We start from the raw sequence: 22,352 nt of genomic DNA on the forward strand, positions 1-22,352 counted from the left end.
TGGTGTTTTTGTTTTTAGTAAAAGTCTATAAACCAGCTTGGCTTGCATTTTCGTGATTTATTTCCACAATGCAGACTTTAATTTAAAATTTGGTGAAATTTCCACTCTTCCTAAGACCTACTATTTCAGTTCTCGAATACCAAAACCTTTCTCTGGCAAAAGGTAATCCAGATAAAGAAAGCAACCAATAGTGCCAATGTCTAACCTGTCCCTCTCATCAAAAATAAAGACAGTAGCTCTTCTATCCCAGAGGAGACTTGTCCATGCTCTGAACATTCGAGAAATTCTAGCAGAGTCCCAGAAAGAAATCTGCCATCCAACGCATCAGGGTGTGCTCCCCAACCGCAGGAGATAACTGCAGAGACTGGCAAAGATGGTTATGCTCTCTGCTTCATTCCTAAGCTGGGGTAAAATTTTCTCGGATCAGGGCCTTTTTAAGCCACTGGGTTAATGTGATGATCTGCAGGAACTGTTGTATGTAGAGACTACCATAGAGGTTGCATTATGTCACAAAACTCTGGAGACTGCAAAGTAACAGGAATAAAATTCAGATGTATGGGAGAATGTGGACCCATTGCAGGGTCCTGAATTTCTTCAGTATGAAGGAAAACATCTGCTGCAAATCATCCATGCTGTCGACCTCACGGTTGCATGCTTATTTATTGAAAATAATGAGATTTGGGGAGACTGGAAATTGTATTAAATTTTAAATATCACCAACAGGATAGAAAACTTTGTTTTGGTGTTTACAAACTTGACCTGGATTTTTTTTTTTATGGGGAAAGGAGTACTTTACATTGAAAGTAAACCTTACAAGTTTAACCAACATCTACAGTAATGCAGTGTTTAATATATGTGGAAAATTGTCATGTAGTGAAGAAACTGTTTATTGTTTTTGAAAATGTAATTAGTACATTTTGACTACTCCTTCTCCTGGCAAACCTATAAATGGGGAATTATAAACTACCCCACACCTGCTTTAAATGAACATCTGACTTCCCATGACTAGACCTTGGATTACTTTTGAAGAAAAATTTATTGAAAGCTACATTGGTGAGCACCTACATATTTTCTTCCCATCTCCACTGCAAAAAGATGGTGAAGATGGGAAGGGGAGGGAAAATCTTGGTTGTACTGTTAATAATTAAAGTTGATATTTGTACAAGCAGAAGATCTTGGCTAGTACAGGAAACTCTTTTTTATCCGGCACCAATGGGACCCGCATGGTGCCGGTTTATAAAAAAGTCCGGATTACAGAGAGGTATAGTTAAAAGGTGCAGAGCTCCGTACACCGCAACAGATCCAAGCGTCCCTGTTGCTTAGCAACAGGTGCAGGAACCCAACCACAGATCCAGGAACAGGCCGCCAATATGAAGTAAAACTTACCTGAACCTACTCCTGAATTTTGCCGGTTAACAGAGATTTCCGGTTATTCCGGTAAATCGAGAGTTTCCTGTACAATATTGAAACAAGCTTATAGATGTATTTAAGCTTTGTATTCTTTGACTAGAGGTAATGGATAAATTGTTGAATTTCTATTATCACAGTTAAACCTGTACTCATGTGATTATGTGCCACTGTAGTTGTTTTAGATTCAGATACCACTTCTCAAAAAACAAAATTGCCTGTTAGACAGAATTACCTAGAAATTGCAACACAGAACAGGCCATTTGGTCAAACCAATCCGTGTTGGTCTTTACCCTCCACATGAGCAGTAGTCCTAATCCCATGTGATTACCCTATTCCCATATCCCTTTATTCCCTTTTCCTTCAACTACCTATCTTGCCTATTCTTAAAAGTTGACATGGTCTCTGCTTCAATCACTAACTACAATAGTACATTCCACAGCCTCCCAACCCTCTTAAATAAGTTTTTCTTGCTCTGTCCTAAATCTCTTAGTTAATCTTATCTCTATATCCCCTTTTTCTAGGCCCCTCAATCACAGGGAAACGATGCAGTTCTATCTACTAAACACATCTATCAAATCACCCTGTGATCTCTGTTTTATTGAAAGCAGCCCCAAATTTTCATGTCTGTCTTTGTATTGTTATTTCCTCATACCAGACAACATCCTAGTGAATCTGTGCTGTATCTTCTCTATCACCTCAACTGTTCTATAGTGTGGAGTTCAAAGCTACACACACTACTCCAAATGTATATTTACCATGGTTTAAAGAGATTCACCGTTACGTGGCGATTTTTATAATCTGTATCTCTAGACACGATACCTAGTACTCTGTAAGCTTTTGTAATGGTCTTGTCTACTTGAGGTGCTGCTTTTTAAGACCACCAAATCCTTCTGTCATAATGGGCTTAATAATGCTTATGAAGTGATTATAGATATGGTTTGGATGAATTTGTGATAACAATGTTTTTTTGCTTAGTTTGTTATAAGGCACAATGTACTTTTGCTGAAGGTAGTCCTCAAGTGTCACTGGAGTCGTTGCAGGGTCCTCTGTCCCTCTCTGCTGGAAGTGTTACATTTCAGTCAACTGCATCAGCAACTCGGCGGAAAAGTAAAAGACTAGAAAACAAAAGAGTAGAGAGGTACTTGTCAAATACTTGTATTTGCCTCATTAAGTTAATATTCCTGAGGTTTAGTAAATCTATTAATAGCTTTATTTTGTACATATTTGACTTAAGGAATGAGTAACCACCAATGTGACTTTATTTTTCAAAGTTTGTAATTTAGAAAGCTCAAAAGAACCAGATCAATGCATAACTGATTTACTCCTAAAACACATGTACCAAGAAGTACATTTGATTTAAAATTGCAGGGGAAATAAACGAATAGATCAAAAATTCTGTAGCTTTCTGTTGGTTATATGCTTTCACAGTCAGTAGGTACATATACGCACATCTATATATATAAATCGGCCGATCTGTCTATCTGTCTGTCATTCTGTCTGTCTGTCATTCTGTCTGTCATCGCATGTGCATCTGTCGGGCTATGCGCTCGACAGTTACAGGGCGTACCTACGCGTGCGTTACGTCGAAAGAAAGCTTACCTTTCCAAAACGGTTTTAAGCGTATTTACATCTCGGCCGGGCTAAAATCGCGCCCGCGGTATCCGAAAAACCTTAACATTCCGCTCATTAGCATCTCATTATCCACTCATTAGCGACAGAGTGACCTCGGTCGACCAATCGTACGGCGGCTTGCTGCCGCGTGCGGCCGGGCCAATCGGTGCGTGTGTGGGCGGGCCTTATCGTTCTGAACCGAGGTGAGTCGCCGCCATCTTGATTCCAAACTTTTCCTTTCTTTTTCCCGCTTTCTGCGTCTTTAAAAAAAAACGTTGCTTTTAAAACACATTGTTTTTTTAAAAAATGATTTAGAAACGAATTAACTTATCTAATCTCATTAATTTTCCTACCTTTCCCCGTTTTTCCAGGTAGGCCTCGAAGCCTCGGCTTCTCCTCCGCACCCACGCCCGAGCTAGGCACCTCCCGGCCCCACTCGAAGGCTGGAGGGGCGGGCATCAGCCCAGCGCCGCTACCTTACTAAAGGGTGCGCGCGCAGCAGGAGCTGAGATGCGGCGTCTCTCTCTGGCTCGGCCGGGGGGCGGGGCTTGCTGAGCGTCAAGGGTTACGCTGGCAACCGGGCCCGCCGGCCATCTCGCACAGCCGCAATCGGCGGTCTTCACCTCTGTTGGGGGGGGGGGGGGGGCCGCGACCCTCCCGCCCTCCCCCCCCCCCCCCCCCCCGCCCTCCCTTTCCCCCCTCCCTTCTCCCCTCCTCCCCCCTCTCTCCCCCCCGCCCCACCCTCCCTTCCCCCCACCCGCGCTCACTCTCTTTTCCCCCCCCCCCCCCCCCCAGTCGCTCTCTCTCTCTTCCCCCCCAGTCGCTCTCTCTCTCTCTTCCAACAACAACATGCCCTCGAAAAAGCCTCGGCACCGCCGGGCACTTCAGCTATTGATTATATAATAGCCCGTATTTTCCGATCTCAGGCCTCCCGCAGGCAGAGGCCTGCGATCTGGAAAAATCTGCGCCCTTACCCGAGGGCTCCCGGGACGCGCACACTTCTGCTCCTGGGCCTCACCAAACTTGAAATGTGCAGGGCCCACGTATCCCAGAGGCGCATGTAGTTCGCAGCGTTCCTGGGATCACATGCTCCATGGGGAGCCAATCAAAGAAGGGAATCTCCCTTCATACATTTGACAGGAAGACCTGTCAAATATATGAATGGAGATCAATGAAAAAAATAGTAAAACCTTAAATATTTTTTTTTTAAATAACATTTTTAAAATGACTTGAAATTACAATAAATTAAGTATTTTAAACAAATTAAATTTTTTGAAAAAAAATAAAAAAAATTTATGGGGCTAAAAATAAACTTTTTTTGTATTTTAAAATGATAAATCAGTGGAAATTTAAAAAAAAAAAAAAAAAAAAAAAAAATTTCAACTCATCCTGGTAAAAGCAGGCCTTACGCCTTTTACCAGGCGTAAGAATTGTAAGGGTTTTCTGCGGGCGGAGGGTCTCCAAAAAGCGGAACTATCTGCCCACAGAGGCCCTTCTCCAGGGCAGCCGGAGGATTTGTTAAGACCATTCTTGACAGGTCGGAAATGCCGGTTTGCTGTGCATGCCTGAAACCGGCATTTCCGATGTCCCTACGGGTGGGTATGCGCTGCATACCCACCCGTAGGGACCAGAATACCTGGGCCAATGTTGTTGCTAGAATTTTAGTAAGCCATATTGGTAGGTATGAAATTACCCAATCGGTCACTCCCAGTGCAGAGTTACACTTGCAGGAGGCACTGCTTGAGAAATTGCATGCCTGCCGTCCTGATTTTCTATCCACTAATTTAAGATGGTGGGCTCTGGACCCACGATTCTCCAAGTGTTCACTTAAACTTCAAAAAATAGGTAGCAATATAATTATAGTTTTTCTCCTTCCTTTTGGTCATGTCTAACACCAAAGTGAAGATCAATTTCAGGTGATAACTTGCACGAGTAATGTAATTGCACAATGTTAAAATTACAAGTGATATTTTTCTCTAGTTTATTGATACCAATATACTAAAACCAGCCTATTGACGACACTGTATGTATCTATCTATATCTGTTAATATGTAAAATTACTGTCAACCTTTCCTATTATAAATTCTTATGTCCACAATTGCAATGGGCATTTTTTTCATTTTTACAAGGTTACATTTTTATTTTTAGGTTTTAAATTTGTTGTTTGGTCTGCTCCAGTCTCCATACCCACTTCCAGGTATTCTGCACTGTATGCATTTTCCAGTGTGCCAAACTGTTGTCTTTCCCTTAACCTCCAACCTCACTTCCAGGCCTCCCATGCAGCAGCGCTACTTTTCTCCTGGCCTTCTGTCCTGTACCTGCCTCCTATCACTCTCTTGCTCCCCGTGCTGCCGACACTTGTAAAAGTAAGCTTTTGCTTTGTCAGTGACGACAGCAAGCTCAAGGTAAATTAAATGGGAACGGATTTGGAGCAGGTGAGGATGCACTTGAAGCTAACCTCTCCTGCAGTCTCTGTCTGTCTGTATGTGTGTTTGTCTGTCTATGACTGTCACTCAAAAAATGTAGCATGTGGTTTTTCATATTTATAAATTACCTGTGGGGAAGCTGTTGAAGTGGTAAAATCTTGTATCACCCTTCAGTGCAGTAACTTTAGTTTTGTCATTTATTCACCACTAAGATTGCGATCATCTGTGCAGTTGCCTCCACTCATCCTTCCTCCTGGCTTCCCACCCACTCAATCTATGAACTTCCATGTCTTTGCAGTATCTTACTTTGCTCTTTCCAAGTTTGTCTGGTCCATTAGACCCACCTCCTGCTTCTTTTGATCCCCTTCCCACACAACTCCTGATTGTCCCACACTAGCTGACATTTAGGCCGTGAAATTCAGCTCCATAGCGTCCAATTTTCTTTGGCGCTACGGGTGCCATTTTCGGTCCAAAATGGCGTCCATGCCGCGCGCACATTTCTGGTGTGGACCGAGCCGGATGCCATTTTGGTGAGGCTGGGAGCATGCACCGGAAGTATACAGTGTGTGCAGATCGTGAAGTCAGTCAGCGTGTAACACTGATTTGATGCCAGCGCTGCCATTTTTTCCCTCAACACTCTAGCTAACGCCATTTCTTAAACACGTACAGCTGAACATGCATTCAGCAGCAGGAAGGCTCTCCACCAGTGCTATTTAAAGGGATCATTTACTGTTTTCAGGTTAGTTGCTGATTGATTGCTGCTGGCTCTTGGTGAGTTTGTAGAGGTGTTTGGTGGTTTGTTATCTTATTTGAAGTTACTGAAGTCTTCAGGGAGTGATGTGGCAGGTTACTTTAGGGCTTCTGCTCAGACCAGTTGCTCCCAGACATGGGTGCAGTAGTTTGTATCCATGCAGCAGGACGGGGAGAATGAGCAGAGGCGACACAGAGGAGGACAAGCTGCTCGAAGAGGGAAGTGTAGGGGGAGAAGGGCTCTCAACAGGAGGCCATATCCATCCACTGTCTTCGGGGAGCAATTCTCCTACCTCAACCTCAGCGAGGAACAGTCTATGCGATGTCTCCGCTTCACTAAGGAGGCGCTCATTGAAATCTGCCACCTGTTGTAGGCAGAACTGCAGCCTCGGAGCAAGGCAAGGACGGCATTGCTAGTGGCTGTGAGGGTGAGCGTGGCCATGAATTTTTATGCGTCGGGCTACTTCCAGGCTGGAGCAGGCGATATTTCCAACGTCTCCCAGTTTGCCGTGCACTGTTCCATAAGGAAGGTCACAGGTGAATACATTTCATTCTCTCTTGCCAGAGAAAAGCAGGTGGAGCGAGCACGTGGCTTCGCCGGGCTTCCCCATGGTGCAGGATGCCATTGACTGCACACACGTCGCTTTGCAGGCCCCGCGCCTCAATTCAGAGATTTACCGCAACTGGAAGGGATTCCACTTCCTCAATGTCCAGCTGGTGTGCGACCATACTCAGCGTATCATGCAGGTCAATGCTCAGCATCCTGACAGCAGTCATGATGCCTTCATTCAGCGGCAGTCCGCTATACTATCAGCATTTGAGCCACCACGACAAACCAGAGGGAGGCTACTGGGAGACAACGGTTATCTGCTGACCACCTGGCTCATGACTCTGCTGCGCAACTCAAGCACACGTGGCCAGCATGCATATAACGAAAGTCATGCTGCCACATGGAATGTAATTGAGCAGACCATTGGGGTGCTTAAATGACGCTTCTGCTGCCTGGAATGCTTTGGAGGAGCCCTGCCAGACTCGTCGTGGACTGCTGCATGCTGCACAACCATGCCATCATGAGGGCACAGTCATTGCCACCACGTATATGCTGAAGAGTTACGGAGGAGGAAGGGAAGAGGCAATCAAAACAGCCCCTTTCTGCCCAGGCTGTCCATGATTGACTCATCCGACTGCGGTACCAGTGAATGCAACCCCAATTCCCCATTCGCCAACAGTCCTATACCTTACCTTCGCGCTGTTACTGACCATCACAACGTCCTCTTGGCCACAATGCTACAATAAAAGCCAGTACAAAACAAACATTCCAAATCAAATTTAGAAATCAAACCATCCAATGTTGCATACCAAAGTCGACTAATCACCCTTTGCATTCCCTTAGTGTCTGTCTTCCATGTGTTTTTGCTTATCTAGTGCTCCTATGCAGTGCTACACCAGTGGCTGCAGCATGGCTGGTGGAAGGCTGCTGACATTCAGTGGGGGAGACTGCAGATGCACTTGGAGGACAACCTCCAGCAGCTCTGGGCCAGAAGGCCCGACTTCAGACTGCACCATCTCGGCATGGATGGCAGCATGTCCTGGCTGACAGGCTAAAGCAAGGGCGTTGGCAGAGTGGCAGTGGTGGGAGGACGAATGATGTAATCGTGAGCGAGGACAGCAGGTTTGTGCTCCACTGAGCCACTGCCACTCACCCGGGGCGACGCCTCAGCAGTCCTAGTAATCTGTTGGAGGACAGATTGCTGGACTGCTGTGATGCCCTATGAACACTGGTATCCACAGCCATGATGGCAGCAGTCCCAGCATGCGTGACAGCAAGCTGAGCTTGCATGACAGAAGTCTGAACTTCCACTGCAGCACCCAGATGCTGGGTGCCTTCTGTTTGTGCTGCAGTGGACGCTGAGGTATCTGCCATCAGACACTGCAGCATGGTTGGGTCCACAGTGCGCTAATGAAGTTGCCGATCACTTCCATGCCAGAAAGGATGGGCTCCAAGTTCCATGCAAAGCCCTGTGCAAGGTTGGTGCCAGACTCCTCCATGCTCCTTGACATTGCATGCAGTCTTTCTGACAGGCCTGCCAATGCACCAAGCATTTCATTGTGCATAGCCATTAGCCGTCTTCTGTATGCTGCCCCATCAAAGTTCTCATCTGTGTCCTCCGGGGAGCTGGCACCTGTGCTACTCTTTCCCCCTGCCCTGGCTGCAGGCCACTCCTGCCCGGTGTGTCTCCACGTGCAGATCCTGCGTTTAAGCTATCCTCTGCAGTACGCAGAGTGTCAGTATCTGTGCTGGTGGCTGCGAGTGTGAAATCGAGCGACGGTGTTGTCTTCAGCATCGCTGCCCTATTCCTCTTCCAGTTCTTGTTCCTCCACCACTGCCTGGCCAGGTTGCAATTCTTGCCTATCTGAAAGGAGAAAGGCACAAGGATAGGGTTGCAGGGGGGTGGGGTGGTGTAAGAAAGAAGTGCATGCTTATACCATCTACAGCTTGTAAATCAGAAGAGATTGTGGAATGAGGGGGATGTGGGAAGGAGGATTAGGTATGAGGATACTGTCACCTTCCATTGTTTCAGCCCTGCCTCTGGCCACGGGCTCAGCGATGGCCGCTCCAATAATCTCCAGCACCACCTCCTCCATGGGGGTTAGGTCATGCAGGCTTGTCTGTCTCAGTGTGGGTAGCCCCTGATGCCTCTTGTTATGAGCCACCTTGTCCTGCAGAAGAGAGGGAAATGCGTCAGTAAGTGTGGTGCAATGTGTTTGGGTGATGTGTCTGTCATGGTTGAATAGGTGGCAGTGTGTGCAAGCTGTGAGATGTGGGTGAGAGGCTTGCAGCAGTGCTAAGAGGGTGAGGCGAAGCTATGAACGTGAAGTATGCATCATGATTGATAGAGATTGTTGGTAGGTGAGTGAAGTAGGGTGGTGAATTGAGCAGTGCCTGAGCCGAGTGGTTCAGTTGTAAGGATATGGCATTTTAAGATGAATTCACTGACCTTAACAACTCGTGTGAGGTCATTAAACGTCTTGCAGCACTGCATCCAGGTCCTCAGGGCTACACTGCCGACATTGACTGCGATGGATATCTGCTCCCAGTGCCTTCTCACAGTTTGTCTGCAGGGCCTCCTGGCCCCTTGTGGAAAGAGGACCTCTCTCCTTCTGTCCACCTCCTGCACCAAGGCGTCCAGTGCTGCGTCGGAAAATCTTGGAGCCTGCTCTCTCCCGTTGTGCCATTCGTACGTATTCTTCCTGCTCAGAATGTCTTCCCCACCCCTTTCCAACTCTTGCTCGAGACAGAATGTACCTCCCCTATAAGTGGTGCAGGCTGGCTTTAAGTAGTGCAGGCTAGCTTTAATTAGTGCCAGGCTCGCACGAACCTGGGCCCCCTGCTGAGGCCTGCAGCCACTCAACAGCATGTTCAGCGCTGGGCTGCACACTACTATCATTTAAATTAGCAGATAGCACGAAGTTTACATGCTGTCTACATCGGACTCAACGGGTGTGGGCTTATCGCGATATCCGCGCCAGTTTTTGGGGGCCAGCGAATTTAGCCCCCTTCGTATTTCTTACTCCTCCGATGTGATCCTTAACCCTCCAGAAATTTACTGTTATTAGCCCCTCCTCAAAAAACTCACCCTTAACCCTTTTATCCTCTTAACCCTTTTATCCTCATCAACACCTGCCTTATTACCAACATCCCTTTTCAATTGGGTTATTGAACATATTGTCACCTTCCAGCTCCATGCCCATCTCTTGTAACTCCATGTTCAAATCTGCCCTGTCCAGTCCGTCTTCTGTCCTCATAGCAACCAAAATGCCACTAACCAAAGTAAAAACGACATCTTCTATGACAGTGACCATGGTGCTTTCACGCCTTGGCCTCTCCACAACTTTTGACACTTTTCAACACACCCTACTCCTTCAAAACCTCTAACATCTAGCATCATGGGAGTGCCATCGCATGATTCCATTCCTACATATGCAAACATAGCAAGTGCATCTCCAGAAATCACTTCCCTTTCCAGCACAGTCACCTCTGGTATCCCATAGTATCTATATTTGGCTCCCTACTATTCCTCATCTTCACACAGCTTCTCGGTGACATAATCTGCAGATGCAGTGTTAATTTCCACATGTGTACTGATGGACCGGGCTCTACCTTTCCTCCATCTCCTTTGACAACTAGACCGTTTCTGTGCTGTCAGACTGTCCAACATCCAGTCTTGGATGAGTCATGACTCCAGTCTCCCACTGGTGAAGTTGGAGGAAGTTATCACCTTTGGCCCCTGCCTCAAACTCTTCTATCACCACTGATTCCATCCTCTTCCCTGGCTACTGTCTCAGACTGAACTAGGCTATTCACAACCTTGATGTCCTGTTTGAACCTGAGCCAAGTTTCAGCAGCCCTTCCCTCCCACACCGTAACCAGTCCATCACAAACACTGCTTACTTCCACGCCTCACGTTGTCCGCCTTCACTCCTACCGCCGCTGTTTCATTGCTGAGACACGCACGCTTTTATCACCTTCGCACTTGCCCACTACAGGGTCTCCTTTCTGGCTGCCCATCCTTCACACTCCATATGCTCCAACTTATCCAAAGCTCTGTGGCATGTATCCCCTCCTACATTAAGTTCCATTTGCCCATAGGCTTTGTCCTCATGACCTACATTGGCTCCCCATCCCCCAATACATCTTAAGATACAGCTTAAAGAAATAAGATCCTCTTCCTTTTCCTTAAATCCATCCATGCCCTCACCCTACCCTATCTCTGCAATCCTCTCCAGTCCTTTATTTTCTTTACCTGCATGCCCCTTCCTTGGATACTCTATTCCTCTGACTCCAGACTTTTATGCTGCTGTGCTTTTGCCCCATCATTAGTGACAGAGCCTTCAAGTTACCTGGGACCTACTCTCTGGAATTCCAACCTAAAACTCTCCACCTCTCTTGCTTTTTAAAACCTCTTCAAAACCCATCTCTTTGACCAAGCTTATGATCACCTCTCCTATTCTCTCCTTTGCCAGTTCGGTGTCTATTTTCCTTATGCCTATCTGAAGTTCCTTGGGACTTTTTTAACATGAAAGGCAAGTTGTTGTGCAATTATTAATAGATCCCTTGCATTTATTCAAAAATAATCTAATGTTCTGATTTTTATAAATGGTTGTGGATGCTTTTACTGTTGTTTTGTATTGTAATTGTAGTACGGAAATTGCCTTGGGTCTGTTAATTATTTAACTAGTGAAAACTAAGACTGCGTTTTGTTTTGATACTGCTATACTTGGGCCCTTGCAAGATTATCTCCAGTACAGTTAGATCTTTTTGAGATGGCAGTTATTTTTTTTTTACCTATGTCACGCTTAGCAGGGTCTGTAAATGTGTTGCACATTAGTATCTGCACCTTAAAGGATTTTGTTTTACCTTATTGGGTGTATTCAAAGATTGCTTTTCCCTAATGAAATCTTTAGCCGACGAGCAAGTACTTTAGCCATACAAACTAAGAAGTTTCCAAATTTCAGCCAGTCGGTAATGGGGCCACTCCAATTGCACTCGGTTGCAGAGAGGGGATAGATATCATCCAGGGTTTCCGGTTCTAATTGCAATCCAGCAAATCCTGCTAGAAGTGTGCATGTGTGGATATCGTGTAAAGACATGGTCAAACTTGGCTGTGATGCTCCCCGTAAGTAAATTGCAAGGTACTAACTCCAGAAAGTGGTTAGCACCTTTTGTGAGGAGGGGAAAAAGTTGTCAAGGAAAGGAAAAAAACGCTGTTGCTAATTAGGTGAAAGACTAGAATAATTATTTCCCAACATTCATCAAAATTCCATAAATATTTGAAACATTTAGAATGTATTTGTCTTGTAGGGTGGAGACTGGAAAAGCTGGTTGTTTTTCTCCCAAGCTTAATCGAAAAGAAATGGTCCGCAAGTCCTTGCGTTTAAGGTTTAGCCTTGGAAAAAGCAGAGACCCAGTAAGTTGATGTTGTATTAACCATTTAAAATTTGTAACCTATTTGTATGTATATATGCCTGCTCAATTCACATGCTCAATGTACAGGAAACTTTGTGTTATCCGGAGGCTAAATGTCCGGCAAGCTCGAGCCACCGGCAAAAATCGGGAGCTATTTTGTTAGGTTTTTTTTCTTCTCGTGGCTTTTTTTTCAACAGTCAGGCTCTGCAAAGTCTCTGTAGCTTAGCAACAGCTTCAGAGAGACGCTTCCAAGGTACGGGCCGACTGTTTAGAAGCTGTTCCTAAGCAACAGTGTTTGTTGTCAGATACGGAGATGAAAAGCTCCGTATGCTTCAACATTAATGCTGGTGTGTCCGGCAGTTTTGAGGGAACGGCAACAGCTCGGTCCCGTCGGTGCCGGATAGCGCAAAGTTTCCTGTACCATCAGGAGTAAGCATAAGAACGTAAGAACATAAGAAATAGGAGCAGGAGTAGGCCATTTGGCTCTTCGAGCCTGCTCCACCATTCAGTAAGATCATGGCTGATCTTCTACCTCATCTCCACTTTCCTGCACTATCCCCATATCCCTTGATTCCCTTAATATCCTAAAATCTATCAATCTCTGACTTGAATATACTCAACGACTGAGCCTCCACAGCCCTCTGGGGTAGAGAATTCCAAAGAGTCACCACCCTCTGAGTGAAGAAATTTCTCATCATCTCAGTCCTAAATGGCCGACCCCTTATTCTGAGATTGTGACCCCTGGTTCTAGACTCCCCAGCCAGGGGAAACATCCTCCCTGCATCTACCCTGTCGAGCCCTGTAAGAATTTTGTATGTTTCAATGAGATCACCTCTTATTCTTCTAAACGCTAGAGAATATAGGCCTAGTCTACTCAATCTCTCCTCATGGGACAATCCCCCCCATCCCAGGAACCAGTCTGGTGAACCTTTGTTGCACTCCCTCTATGGCAAGTATATCCTTCCTTGGGTAAGGAGACCAAAACTGTACACAATACTCCAGGTGTGGTCTCACCAGGGCCCTATATAATTGCAGTAAGACGTCTTTACTCTTATGCTCAAATCCTCTTGTATTAAAGGCCAACATACCATTTGCTTTCCTAATTGCTTGCTGTACCTGCATGTTAAATTTCAGTGATTCGTGTACAAGGACACCCAGGTCCCTCTGAACACCTTCTGAAAATCCAAATATACCACTTCCACTGGTTTTCCCATATCTATTCTGCTAGTTACACCTCAAAGAACTCTAACAGATTTATTAAACGTGATTTCCCTTTCATAAATCCGTGTTGACTCTGCCCAATCCTATTATTATTTTCCAAGGGCCCTGTTACCACATCCTTAATAATAGATTCTAGCATTTTTCCTACTACTGATGCCAGACTAACTGGTCTGTAGTTCCCCGTTTTCTCTCCTTCCTTTCTTAAATAGTGGGATTACATTTGCTACCTTCCAATCCACGAGAACCGTTCTGGAATCTATGAAATTTTGGAAAATGACAACCAATGCATCCACCGCCTCTTTTAAAATCCTAGGATGTAGGCCATCAGGTCATGGGGATTTATCGGCTTTCAGCCCCATTAATTTCTCCAATACTTTTTTACTAATACCAATTTCTTTCAGTTCCTCATTCTTGCTAGACCTTTGATTCTCCACTATTTCTGGGAAGTTTTTGCGTCTTATTCCGTGAAGACAGATACAAAGTATTTGTTTAATTTCTCTGCCATTTCCTTATTCCCCATTATAATTTCTCCTGTCTTGGCCAGTAAGGGACCCACATTTACTTTTGCTAATCTCTTCCTTTTTACATACCTATAGAAGCTTTTACAGTCTGTTTTTATGTATCTCACTAGTTTACTCTCATTCTATTTTCCCTTTCTTTATCAATTTCTTGGTCCTCCTTTGCTGAATTCTGAAATCCTCCCAATCCTCAGGCGTACTACTCTTTTTGGCAGTGTTCTAAGCCTCTTCCTTTGATCTAATACTATCTTTAACTTCTCTTGTTAGCCATGGTTGTGGGGTTTCTGTGCCTTAAAGGAATGTATATTTGTTGTAAATTATGTATTCTTTAAATGCTAGCCATTGCTCATCCACTGTCATACCTTTTTAATGTAGTTTCCCAATCTACCTTAGCCAACTCGACCCTCATATCTACGTAATTTGCTTTTCGTTTTAAGTCCCCAGTTTCAGATTTACCTAAATCACTTTCAAACCCAACATAAAATATTATGGTCACTCTTCCCTAAAGGCACCTTTACTACAAGGTTATTAACTAACTCTCGTTGCACAATACTAGATCTAAAATAGCCTGTTCCCTAGTTGGTTCCTCAGTGTGCTGATCTAGAAAACTATCTTGCATACATTCCGTGAATTCGTCCTCCACACTATTACTGCAAATTTGGTTTGCCAAGTCTATGTGTATTAAAGTCCCCCATAATGACTGTATTACCCTTGTTACATGCGCCTCTAATTTCCTGATTTATAGTCTGCCCTAAATTACAACTACTGTTTGGGGGCCTATAAACAACTCCCACCAATGTTTTCTGCCCCTTGCTGTTTCTTGGCTCCACCCAAATTGATTCTACATCTTGATTTTCAGGGCTAAGATCTTTTTTCTCTCCTGTCTTTATCCCATCCTTTATTATCAGGGCTACCCCGCCTCCTTTTCCATTTTGTCTATCCCTTCTAAAAGTTATGTATCCTGGAATATTTAGTTCCCAACCGTGGCCACTTTGCAACCACGTCTCCGTTATGGCTATTAGATCAAACACGAAACATTGGTAACAAACATAAAATTCTGACAATGGTACGCCTTGAACTTTTGATGTCAGGTATTTCCCACATGACCCACCATTCCATGCTGTATTTTTCAGTTTGTTTTTAGTTTGCTGTCCATATCCAGCTTCAAGCTTCAGTTGTTTTTTCCCCCCAGTATTTTATGCCTGTTCTTGGCATCCACTGTATTGGCCCATTATTATTTTCTGCCAAATTTGTCTCCATTTCATCCAGATGTTTTGGTTAGAGTGCTTAGCATTAACTTCAAAAGGACCACATTCTTGGGCAACCCAATGGAACTAGCTCCTTGCAGTCTCTCCCTACCCCTGCTCTGTCTTCCCTCTTCTCCCCACTCTGTGCGTTGAGTATACACCCGAGACTTTTATCTGTCCTTGTCGTGTTGTCATAGGCGAATGAGTTTTTAGCAGTCTTATTGCTGAACCATATGGAAAATAACTGGTGTAGTCAAACAAGTTAAAGATGGCTGCCTTGGGAAGGCAGCGTTACTTGGATCCTACTTAAAAAATCTTTTTTATAAAGCAGACACCATAACCTACATGAGGCTGGAGTGCATATGCTTCTAATAATAGCTTAGGTTACCGTTGCCATTATTTGAAGACTGCGCCTGTTATACTGTTGAAAAAACGCATTGTTGAATGTTGTCTTGGGTTAAATGAGAAGCTTGATTGGAACCTGTTCTGTTATTGATGCCAAAAAGCTCTTTTCCCTATCCATCATAAAGTAAAAATTAAAATCAGCCCAAGTTTAAGAAGTAATATGCTGCTAATTTATAGTGTCGCTTGTTGCTAATCAGGTGGTTCATTATGCTAAATTGCTAAGCTATCCCACTTTGCTAAGATAATATGATAGAGCCCTTTTTGATTTTATTTCCCTTGCTAATCACCCCATCTTCAATGTGGGGCATATGTTTGTGATCAGCCAGCAAAAAGTCTAATTTGTATTCCCCTTGCTTCCAAATGTTCTTGGTGTAATGCTTTGCTTTAATATTGAGATCTGTATTCCTGACTGAAAACAGATTGCTCAGTTGAAATGGGTATGTCTGGAACTCTTGATCTGGTTGGAAAGGTGAAGATTATTGGTGATGTGCAGCAACTTTTTGATAGGGAAGTACATTACAGTAGATGGTTGACCTTTCCTTGTATGGTGCTAAAAGACTAATCGATCCCAGAATTTAATTTCTGAGGGAAATGCTTTTACAAGACTGTTTTTGTAATATTGTTTCTTTTGTGAAACTTTTTTGGTTTGGGGAAAATGTGTTTTATGACATAGTAAATGCATGCCTTTTACCCTAACTCCGCTGTCTGCACAATAAGGGGGGCGGGCACATAATTTAGATACAACTAGAAGTAAACTGAAAACATGCTGCTATAATTGTGCTTGTGTTATTAAAACCAGTTTAAAAAAATAAATTAAAAAAAACCTGTAGACTGGGCAGTGGAATGGAGTTGCTGGTGTTTAAAGATGAACAACTTGGTTAGTGTGAAGATGTCAGAATAATTGAGCAGAAGTAACTGGAGGTTTTGAAGAGTCTTAAATTTCCAGATTATTATTAATATGCAAAACAAACTTGCTATCAGAATGCTAATGGTCCTTGCATCTTTTATATTTTTTAAGTGCTATTTATATTTGCCATAGTTCCTTTTAATAAGCCACTTGGTTATATTGATGCTGAAGTCCAAGGTTGGCACATTTCTAGATATACAGATTACAAGGCTATAATTTTTAGAAAATACGAAGGATTGAAGTACCAAGGGATCAGATAATTTATACATATAGTCCCGGATTTTGTGATCAGCGGTGAAGGAACAGTACTCGCCGTTCACCTCGCTGGCAGCTGCCCACAAAGTTTTTGTGGGTTTTTTTGTGGCGATTTGCTCTAATCCGGTGTCTGATCCAGCGCAGCGCCTTCTACAGGGGATCTGTGGCATCTGTGAGCAGGGCAAGAAACATCGCAGAAACAATCAGATTGAAGAATCCACACTGAGACATGCAGAATCTAAAGCAGGAAGTATAAATTAGATGTAAATCATGTACAGAAAGTGGAATAAAGACTGGGAAAGACAGATGGGATTAAGAGAGAGATAAAAGAGACGGACAGAAAAAGTTCTCAAATTATTTTAATTTTTTTTTCAATCTCTAACACTAATTAACTTTGAAGGAATGAGACTCTGCTTGTAAAATTAAATTTTCAGGGCTAGAGAGGTTGTCTGACAGTAATTATCAATTATCACACCATTAAAAATTCACTTACTCCTGAATGTACCAGCCAATGTTCCCGTTAAGCTGCGCAGCAGTCTGGAGGTCCTGCGTAGGCCGCTTTACAGTTGAAATAACTGCGCATGCGCGAGAAATTGAATGGACCGCGCAGCCTTTTGGAGGGGCCGCGACCCCCAAATATTAGCGGCAACATTGGCACTAACCCTTACATTTTATGCCATCTTTAGTGGGGAACTAGTGGGCAAGTACCCAAAATTCACGCTATTGCATGTCTTTCAATGCCGAGTCTATCGGGGATGACTGTTGCAGCACACCCTGTGGAGGAGCGTGGTATCTCTGACAGCCACTTCCGGATTGCTGCGTTTAAATGCGCATGTGCGGACGCCAGAAATTGCTGTCCGATTTGCTCCATAATAACGGTGAACGTAAAATCAGGGCCAAAGTGTCCTTCTAAATTTCACAAAATTTGCTTTGTATCCCAGTATAATCCATTACTGTTTTTATGTAAATTACAAACCAGTTATGCTGGTGCACAAGTCAGTAGTTTTAACCTTGGGTTATATACAATGCATTGTTTCAAATTAAATCTTTATTATTCACATTTTTTGCTTTTTCACAGAATACGTTATCCTCTGGAGGCCCAGTTCCAAATGGATCAGAAAACATTGGCTGGCGACTTGCAAATCAGCGAGACGTTCACAACTACAATTGGTTCTCAGCGGACGATCTCCCATTTACCCCAGTTGTAAGGCACAAAGATGCAAAAGGTGAAGGTTAATAAAGTTGACCATTTATTTTCATCATGCACCCTCCACACACCTAGCATGATAGGTTCTAGGAAAGTCATGTGCTGAGTACACGAATGAAAATATCATGAGATTGCAGATAGGTAGTGCTTCAAGTAGCCTCCTTATTGTATAAGGCCCCAGATCTGCATTTTTGCAGTTTTATTTATCCGTAGTTGAAAGTTTGTTGCTCCTTGAGTTTTGTTGCCAAAAGAATTACAAAATCTTCAGCCTTTCTACAGGAGTGAGATAATAGAGCATTTCTCATTCTCTTCATTCTATGGTAACTGAAGGATAATGAAGAAATGTCGATTAATGCTGAAAACTCTGGCCAGTATCAACTGTGGAATGTTGAATACTGCAATGAGTGGTACTGTTGCTAAGAACACCTGTTCTTTCATCTTTGGGATGAATTCAAGTTCAGCCCAGACTGATTAGATGGAGGTCTCTTCCACAAGACTCCTATGTGAAATGAGTTTGGGTTTTATATTCACTCTTTTTTGTTTCCTTTCAGGTTCGAAGTGCATAAGTAAATCAGAAGAAAATCTTCTCAGCCCCATGTGCAATAAAGGCACACATCGAATGTCTTGGAATGGTGCCAGTCCTACAGAGTCCCAAATAATTTGTGGCCATGTGGATATGGGAACCCCAGTAGAGTGTTACCTAAATTCCAGAAATTATCAATCAGAACCTGCACTAGTCATTGGAAAACCACCCACCATACCAGGGGATTTGTGGAGCCAGAGTGTAGCTCAGAAAAATGATAGCAGAAAGAACAGAGATTCTTTAAGTGAGGATGCAAACATTGTGACTGGAGAAACGGTGTTGAAAATTAAAAAGGCATTTTCCGAATCAGGAAGTGACCTGTGCTCATTGATTGGAGACCATAGATCTTCCACTGTGACTGATTTGTGTAAAAGTGACTTGCTTTTTCAGCAGACTCAAAATGTGGCTGCCCCTCAGAAACTTGATAGACCATTTGAAGATCCATCAGATCAAACATGGTCATGCTCTGAATTGCCATCCCAACAAGTTACTGAAATAAAGCTTCAAAATGCCAAAATAGATCCCTGCTCAGCAGACATGAGCAAAACACTTGGCGTGAGCAATAATCTAAATTGCATTAGTAATTTGGATCAGCAAGATATAAATGGAGTTGCAGTTCTACAAGACAAAAACATGTCTTTTCTACCTTTAGTTGAGGATCATAGTAATTTAAACAAAAAGCAAAGGCCCTTTAAGTGTGTTGCAGTATTTTCATTCACAGGACAGCCATCTCCTGATCAGGTGTCATCAAATTATAAACAATTAAAAGAGCAAGATGAAAATAGTATTCCTGTAGAGAATTTAACTCTGCCAGTTTCTACAGACACAGATGGTGGTCATCAGCCCTTTGAATTGCATCAATCTGTACTCTTGCCTAATGAATTGGAACCTACTTTAAATAAGAGAGATGACAACTCATTGTCTACAGATGGAACTCCAGCTTTGGAATTCCCTTCAAAGATGCCTACTTTGGATGTTCCTTTGAGGGAGATTTCGACAGAAGTTGTGAAGGAGACTGAATGTGGCCGCCACTTCAGAGTGGTTGAACATATTCAGCGGTTTAATAGTCTTTCATTAAATGATCAGACTCCAAAATACAGAACTGTCCAATCACCTTTAAAGTTCAAGCGTACCCCAGTTCGTCAGTCTATTAAAAGGATGAATTCATTATTGTATGGCAGTGACAAATCAATAGCAAATAGGACCAGATCATGTAAAATTGCAGTTGACTCTCCAATGGTTAAGTTAGCATGTCATGGAAGTGCTCTGTCATTTAATCCAAATTCCATTGCATTCACACAAAATGCAAGTACAAACCAAAGTAAACACAGAAACAATGTGCAACAAAATAATATATCTGTTGAAGGATTTTGCAAAACCAAGCCAGCAACACACACACAATGTTCTGCTGCCTTTAAACAAGAGACTTTAGTCAGCCAGCAGACTAATTCCTTTGATCAGAATATCAGTCAGTTAGTTTTTGAGGATTTGACTAATGGGAAAATGTCAAGAATCCATCCAGTTGATTGTGTGCTGCCAAAGCATGGTACAATTATTGAGAAAATGTCTCGTGTAACTCCAGAAAAATCCTTTTGTAATTCCATGCTGCATAAAGTTTCAGAAAAGGAAAAAAATCGTTACAAAGGTTCACCAAAGTGCCCTATATCATCAGCAAAACTCACAACTAAAGCCATAGACTTATAAATGTGTGGGAAAAGCTTATTCTGTTATCATTCTGCATTGCTGCTGTTTGATGCTTCTAATTGCACAAGTTGAGCTCCTAAAGTTAGCTTCAACATTGACTTTCAGGTTATAATTACATGGAATGCTGGAATTTGATAGAAATTTAAATTAAGTAGCTTTTTTCCAATGTATAATACTGAACAATTTTTGTACTTGGGTATTTTCTACTAGTATGTATTTCAATGTGTTATGCTGTAGGTATACTATAAAGCGGAGTTCTTGCCCTTTACTTTGAGTGCTATTAGTCAACTAATAATTTTGTGTTGGTAGCTTTCTTAGAACTATAACTTGTTTTAAAAATGCTTTTTTAAAATTTACTACTGAGTAAATCTCCATAAGTCTTTATTAACATTTAACTTAGCGGTATGATGGGGAATTGAAATTCCTTTTGAAACTTCAATTTAAAGATTTTAAAGTAATGAATCATTGTAAAAATTCAACTGCTTCTCAATAGTGTCCAAAATTGTACTAACCCATGTATATCAGATTGACTGGCTAGACTCTTTTTTTGTCATGTTGGTTCTATTTAAAAAGATTTCTCACTGTACATTGAAATCTCTTATTCTTCCAGAAATCCTGGTAAGCACCTTTTAGTTTATTGTACTGTAATTTTTAATACAGTATATTGTACTGTAGTTTATATTCATTTAAATGAACAGGACTATTTCAAGTTGTACTCTATAAATTAAGATTACTGTACTTTATTATGAAATACACATGTAAGTTGTCTGAGTGTCTCAACTTTTTACTACCAATCCTATTGAGTTTGACTTAATACTGTAATTATTCCAATGAGATCATTGTCAATTGATTTAAGAGCATAAATGTAAACAGTAAGAAACTATTCACACATACTCTGAATTTATGTTTTGAGTATATGTTTACAGCATTCGACTTGAGCGGAGCAGAATTTGAAATTAAAAAAAAGTATTCTCTTCTATTTGCAGTGCATTTGTTTTAAAAATATTGTACTTGACTTAAACACAGCTCTGCAGTATAGTCAAAAGACCAGATGAGGTGATGTTGGAACTGGTGTATAAACCTTGGTGAATAAGCAATCCATTCCCAATTTGTGGTGTTACTTGTTCCTAATCTAGTATTGTACTGAGTTTACACATTACCCAATATTAAGATACTTTTTTTTTAAATACCAGTGCGTTCTTCCAGAGTCCTGCGTAACATTCTTTCTTCAACCATCACTACCAAAAATTGATTAACTGGTCATTTGTTCCATTGCTGTTCATACAAATTAGCTTCGTATTTGCCTACATAGCAGCAGTAACTGCACATTAAGAGTTAATTTATTCTATGTGAACCATTTGGGACATTCTGACAGATATGAAAGTGCTAAATAAATGCAATTTCTTTCTTTCAGTGGAGATCATGAAATTTGTTTTGCGAACTAATATATATTCTAACCTGCTAGTAGCTTCTGGAGTGGATCTATTAGGGTATGTGTAACTGCTATTTCTGTTTTCTACCCACACTCTGAATTTATAGATTTATGAAATATTACCTCCAAACCCTGTAATTTCCATTTAACATTCAACTAGATATTCACACTGGACATAGTTACAGAACCTGCCTTTCAGCTAATGGTTTTCTATAAACTAAAAGTGTAAAACTAATTTCGATCAGGTAGCTCTATGAACTATGCAGGCTTTGTTTATTGATGCTCCCTATTTCATATAACATAAGGACTAGTTAATTCTCCATTGAGTCTATGTCAATTTCAAATAATTATTGCAAAAGTGAGACCACTTGGCCCATATAACTCATCCCTCCATTGAAACCCATGGCCCCTCTCCCTATCACTGCTTCTTGAATGGCTCAGGAGGTTTTGCCTCCACCAACCTATCCAGATTATCATTCTAGGTATTCTTTGTGTGAAGAAATTCTGTCTCACATCAGACCATCTACTTAAGAAGCTATTTCCCCTTGTCCTGCAGTTATGATTTAGCGTGAACGGTGCTCAAGATTAATCATTTCTACTTTCTTCTTCTTTTCCTCTAAAGCATCCTTTCCAGAATGTAGAGTCTAAGATTTTCTTAATTTTCCTCAATTCAGTCCTCTTCTTGCTTAACAGCATATATCTGTTAGA

The 22,352-nt window shown here is 42.4% G+C and overlaps 1 protein-coding gene across 3 annotated transcripts in view; it reads left to right on the forward strand.

Annotated features, from left to right (window-relative positions):
- arhgap11a (Rho GTPase activating protein 11A) overlaps positions 1 to 21,404 on the forward strand; it is an 86,609-nt gene extending 65,205 nt beyond the window's left edge. For 2 of the 3 annotated variants that reach the window (XM_086003479.1, XM_086003482.1), the window contains 4 exons: positions 2,386 to 2,548; positions 12,061 to 12,166; positions 17,797 to 17,944; positions 18,477 to 21,404. In XM_086003479.1, the coding sequence (XP_085859605.1) occupies positions 2,386 to 2,548; positions 12,061 to 12,166; positions 17,797 to 17,944; positions 18,477 to 20,212 (2,153 nt within the window). In that variant the 3' untranslated portion in view covers positions 20,213 to 21,404. The remainder of the gene's footprint in view (positions 1 to 2,385; positions 2,549 to 12,060; positions 12,167 to 17,796; positions 17,945 to 18,476) is intronic. The other variant, XM_086003481.1, reaches the window with a different exon arrangement.
- Positions 21,405 to 22,352: the final 948 nt, after the last annotated feature.

This window comes from Somniosus microcephalus, chromosome 12 (assembly GCF_052327205.1).
Source record: "Somniosus microcephalus isolate GS21.2 chromosome 12, FLI_Smic_1.0, whole genome shotgun sequence".
Taxonomy (NCBI): Eukaryota; Metazoa; Chordata; class Chondrichthyes; order Squaliformes; family Somniosidae; genus Somniosus; species Somniosus microcephalus.